The following is a 5,439-nucleotide window of genomic DNA, read 5'->3' on the forward strand; positions in this document are numbered from 1 at the left end:
CCAGAATATTCCTTTAAAACAAAAAGGGGCCCCGGGAAAGGGGTTTGGGTGGGGGGGGGGGGTATAGTATGGGAAATCAAAACAAATTCTTTAATGAGCATAAGCCCACCGAGTTTTTTGGTGGGTACGAATAAGACAAACCTATTTGATTCAAGAGTTATATCTACGAGATAATTCTACAATAAATTTAATCAATTTAAGTCATTTAGATACTCTTACTATCTAAATGCCAACACGCAAAACAGACACAAAAGGCGTAAGAGTTGTGTCATCATACCCCCAGGATTTAAACCCACAGCAGCCTTCTTCAGAAAACTCAAACCAGTGAAGCGGGCAAGAGTTCCTGGAAGAGCCAACGATGATGTAGAGAAGATGATTGGCATCACTCCAGAACTATTTACCTGCTCATTAAGACTTGTTAATATAATTCAGATGTAGGGAGCAAAAACTACAACAACAAACTGACGAGGATGTTCTCACAGAGATGCTCCAATGGCTAACTGAAACCTACTACAAATTATTGTGAAAGTAAAAGGTTTGACAAGGCAAATAGAGCTAAAGATAAATCCAAGGCAAGAAAGGCGTGTCCAAGTTTATTTCTCCGATTTGTTCTGTGAACAGATAGTTCAAGATTCATATTCCAACATTTTGTAAGGTAACCAAGGAGCCATGTTTTCTCTGCATGGCACTCACATATAGGGATGTTTAGTAAGAGCCGAAGTCAAGGGCTTAAAGGACAGGACAGGAGACTTAGTTGCTGTTATCAGTAAAATTAGATACCATAGCTCATGCATAAAAGTTGGATGTCCATGTTTGAATTGGAAATGAGTTTACATAAGAGCCCACGGACTGAAAGATTGAGCATCTTAACAATTTGCCTCAGAAGTAATGGTTGAGAGTTGGTAGGAATAAATCATTACTTTTGAGGTACTTTCCTGAAAGAACATTGTTATTTTATGATCTAAAACTAATTTGTGAATACCCTTAAAAGAAAGTACAACATCAACCTTTGGTAAGCGAGTGTAAGTTTGAGATGCATAATAACAAAGCAAGCAAGAGCAGAAACTTCAAATGCGTGAAGTAAAAATTTAAGCAGCACCATGAAGCAATTCTGGATAATGAAAGTGAAATACAGCCAATCTGCATCTTAACATACTAAGAAGAATATAAACCAACATACTTAACATCAGAAATAGGCTTACAGACCTTAAAGGGTAAGTAAGCAGATTTTGAAAGGCCCCCAGCTCCGCTGGTATATCTTGACGCATAATTAAGTGGAATTTTCCGCTCTGCTTCCTGGAACATTATACACAACTCTATAAATTAAAAGCACAGCCGCAATTGAATAACTTGATTACTAGAAAGTAACACTGACCTGAACATATACAATGCTAAGGACTAGCAAGAAGAAGGAAATAATGAGGCCAACAAGTCCAACATAGTTACCATCTTGAAATGCTTGTGCAACTGTCCTCCCAAAGGATGCTGGCAGGTAGGAGATGATATTTGTGAATATTAAAAGAGATGTACCATTTCCAAGTTTCAAGTCAGTAATTCTTTCTCCAATGTAAGTTGTGAAAACTGAGCCGAGAGTCAGCAAAATAACAGAAGAGAGGACCCACTGAGTGCTGAAGTCATTGACATAAGGACGAAGATACAATACTTGGCCAATTGCCTGCCATGAATAGAAGTCCGCAAAAGAATGAAAATCTGATATAGTTGATGTAGGCAGGATAAAGATCTTATTAAGGCATCTACCTATCAATAGGAGATGCTATGTCTAACTATTATATATTTGAACTGACACCATGAGGAACTTGCAAGCATTTCCAAGGCTTGAAATTTAAAACCCAAAAATCTTTCAGTTAAGCACATGAAACTGAATGGAAAGAGATGGAGATTTTTCAATTGTATGTATAGCATGAGAGCCAGGTATCATTTACCTGCACAATTGCAAACCCAACAGAAGCATAGCGAGTATACTGCAACACTTTTTTCCTTCCAGCCTCACCTTCTCTTTTTTGGAGTTCTTGCAACTTGGGGTAGATTTGAGTGAGAAGCTGAAAAACTATCTGTGCATTTATAAAGGGCACAATACCAAGAGAGCCTATTCCAAGCCGACCAATACCGCCTCCAGAAAACGAATCTAGAGTGCCTAACAAGCTGTTTTGATCAAGATTACCCACAAAAGCCTCCCGATTCACACCACCAAGAGGTATGTATATTCCAAGTCGTGACAGGGCCAGATAGCCCAAAAGCTTGAGAAATTTTCCAGGGAGAGGACCCTTGAAGAAATCCCCAATATCAATGCTGGTATCTTCAATGGCAGCTGGAAAATGTCAAGAATCCTAATCAAGGGCTAAGAGTAGCAGGTAAAAATTTATAGAACACATCATACAAAAATAAATAAGATGATAAACAAACCTGCCGCTCCTCTTGATGATGAAGTTTTCTCTTTTCTGGTGCCTGATGTACTCTGAAGTGGTTGAGAAAACAATTCTAGAAGACTTCCCCAAGCACTTCTTAAATCTGAGAGTCCATCAGGATTAATGCCCAGCGGATCAAATACAGCACTCTGAGGGCTGGGACAATTTTCAATCATCATTACATGTTTAAAATTAGCAAATTTCAAGAGATCGATTATATCAGTAAACAATATACAACTTTCAAAGAGGAAGTGCGGAAATTAAAGCTCAAAATCATATCCTTTTAAGACTGGTAAAGCCAATAATATCTAGCATTTCACAAACTTATCCAGGCATGAGCTTGACTTTTGAATAATGAAATTATTACAGGTTTGCCTGAAGTCTTACTGGACCCGAACAACTTGCATGACAAGATTTCCATCCCAGATAATATTCTAAAGAAATGCCTATAACTGTATACAACACGTTAGCCAGTACAGTTAGATTTGTCTAAATTGAGTATATGCCTACAATAATAAGATTTTGGAAAGGGAAAAAATCAATGAGTTCCAATAATCTTCAACAAAATTTAAATTTCAGAGTCAAATATAATGCCAAGTGCTAAGTGATGCTGTCTGATTTTTCTCAATTGCCAGTTCACAGAAGCATAAGCATTGAAGCGAATTCAGTATAGTACCACCATTGAGAAGGAAAGCTTTTACGAGGGCCACAAAATAGTGGTTTTTGTGGTTCATACTGAATGGAAATGATTAGGAAATGTTTCATAAGTAAATCACCAATGAAGTGAGGATACTTGTTTTGATCGAAGAATGTCAGACAACAGCTACAACCATAAAATAAATCAAATAAAGCAATATTTTTCAAGAATTCTCTCTTCATGAGAGGCAATAGTATGGTATTGACCACAAATTTTTTCAAATGTTCCAAATTTAAACAGAAATCTATGTTTATAGTTTTTCAGATCAGTGTCTGCATTATACCACATAAGTTTGAGATCCATCTGAAGACTATAGTTTAGTAACTCTCATCTTACAACGCATGGTCTGGCTTGAGTTAGGCTAGATCTGAATATAGACTAAGTATGAGTACATTAAAAAGACAAAGGATATGACTGCACTACACAACTATCCAAAATATACACTTCATAAGAACTGCATTTTGGAAATGTCAAGAATGATAACCGGTTGATCATTTTGGCCCCCATTTTTGGGTTCTCCGGACCCTTCATTTCAGGGATTGCTGAATAACACTTGTCCAAATATACTGATTATGTCTTCCTATAGTTCACAAGTGGGCTACTATCAAACTATTTGTCCTGATAAGAAACTAAATGCATGATCACATACTATACTCTCTACAGTCTGTTCATACGTCAAAGACTTCCATTTTATAACAACCAAATTCTTTGAGATTTCAAATGACTCGAATAGGTCATCCATTACATGATCAACAAATTGGTCTGTCATTCGAGTAGCTACAGATTTTCCAGTCCTTTGAATTCCCGTTCTCCAAAGAATCAAACCACATAGTCACCATAGCAAATGCAATAGTTATGTACTCGCCATAACACTATTAGCATTGAAGGTAGTCCACAGAACAGAAAGTATATATAGCTTTCAGTAGAAGTGTTAAATGATCCAAAACCAACCATTAGTTCAATAAAAACAAACAGGACCCTTTTGCAAGAAGAGCTCGAAAAGCTCCAAAAACAAAAAGAAATCCTTGCATACTAGACTTCCCAAGAAACCGAAGAAAATTAACAAAACCCCATTTGCAAATAAGAAACCTCAAACCCTTAGAACTTAAAGAATTGAAGAAATTGAGGAGTTCCGTATACGGGTACCTCTGCTTATCGCTGCTGTTGTTCTTTCTGTGGATAGTGAGAGTGGCTCTGCAAATAGACTTCTTCTGGTTTTTGTGGACATAATTGTGAGGCTTAGCACAAAAAGAACGTTTTCTTGAAATGGAATTGTGAGTTAGAGAGGTGGTGGAGCAAAGGGACGAAGAAATTTGCCTTACTGATATCAACATTATCCCCTCTCAGCAACAAGAACTCTCACAGAGTGGGAAGTTAGAGCCAGGAGCAGTTACGGGCGCGTTTGGATTGCCACCAACTATTTTGTGTCTCTCAATTTTTCGCTTGGAAATAAGATTCTTGGAGAACCAAGATTGGATTTTTTTTCCTTACCTTTGCAGAGGCCCAGTTTGGTTCCTCCATTGTTCTTAAATTCCATCAATGAAATAGAAAACCTTGTTCTTTTCCCTTTGTTACAGGGTATTGGGCTATTAGGATCCATTACAAAGCAATAGGGCTTCTTATCATACTCCTTTGCTAATTACGAGTAAATTACAATAAGCTTTCCTGTATAATTTGTTTTAATATTAAAATTATAAATACTCCCTATAATGAGTTGTCACAAGAGAGTATTGTCACCCTATTTATAATTTTAGAAGAAGAATATTTGTAATTTTTCAAACAACGAGAGTATATAATTATGGCAAGTCTCAAGAGCATCCGGTACAATTTACCCTAATTATAATATAATGTATTTGTAGTTTCATGAGTTTTGTTGAATGGTATTTAGTATCAACTTTAAAAAATTTCAAACGGCCATCGATAACGTGTTTGCAATAATTTCTATTTTTATAGTAACATTTTAATCGAATTCAAAGAAAGATAATAATAAACAGATATGGGTTCATCATTTTGGGCTTGATATGGGCTGCAGCTATAGTCCCTCTCTCATGGATCTCAAAGGAGAAACAGCCCATGAGAGAGGTATTTATTGGGCCTTTTGTACTGTAAGCCCATTAAGATTATGGGCCTTACAATAAGTTGGCCCATTGAAACGCCCACAAGAAAAGGTCAAATGGACCAGAAGAATTTGATTTTGATCATCAAGGAAACAGAGGTTGATAATTTGGTTATCAAACTGCCAATTTCTTTTTCTTTTGTTTTTTTTTATAATTACACATTTCTCTCCTAAGATTTAGTGTAATTACATATAAACCC

The 5,439-nt window shown here is 36.6% G+C and overlaps 1 protein-coding gene across 1 annotated transcript in view; it reads right to left on the minus strand.

Annotated features, from left to right (window-relative positions):
• The window catches only part of LOC105155655 (preprotein translocase subunit SCY1, chloroplastic), a 6,143-nt gene extending 1,578 nt beyond the window's left edge, over positions 1–4,565 (minus strand). Inside the window, exons 1-6 of the mRNA XM_011071560.2 lie at positions 4,270–4,565; positions 2,425–2,582; positions 1,944–2,329; positions 1,376–1,675; positions 1,207–1,296; positions 278–401 (exon numbers count right to left, since the gene is read on the minus strand). Coding sequence (XP_011069862.1) covers positions 278–401; positions 1,207–1,296; positions 1,376–1,675; positions 1,944–2,329; positions 2,425–2,582; positions 4,270–4,457 — 1,246 coding nt within the window. The 5' untranslated portion in view covers positions 4,458–4,565. The remainder of the gene's footprint in view (positions 1–277; positions 402–1,206; positions 1,297–1,375; positions 1,676–1,943; positions 2,330–2,424; positions 2,583–4,269) is intronic.

Source organism: Sesamum indicum, linkage group LG2 (genome assembly GCF_000512975.1).
Source record: "Sesamum indicum cultivar Zhongzhi No. 13 linkage group LG2, S_indicum_v1.0, whole genome shotgun sequence".
Taxonomy (NCBI): domain Eukaryota; kingdom Viridiplantae; phylum Streptophyta; class Magnoliopsida; order Lamiales; family Pedaliaceae; genus Sesamum; species Sesamum indicum.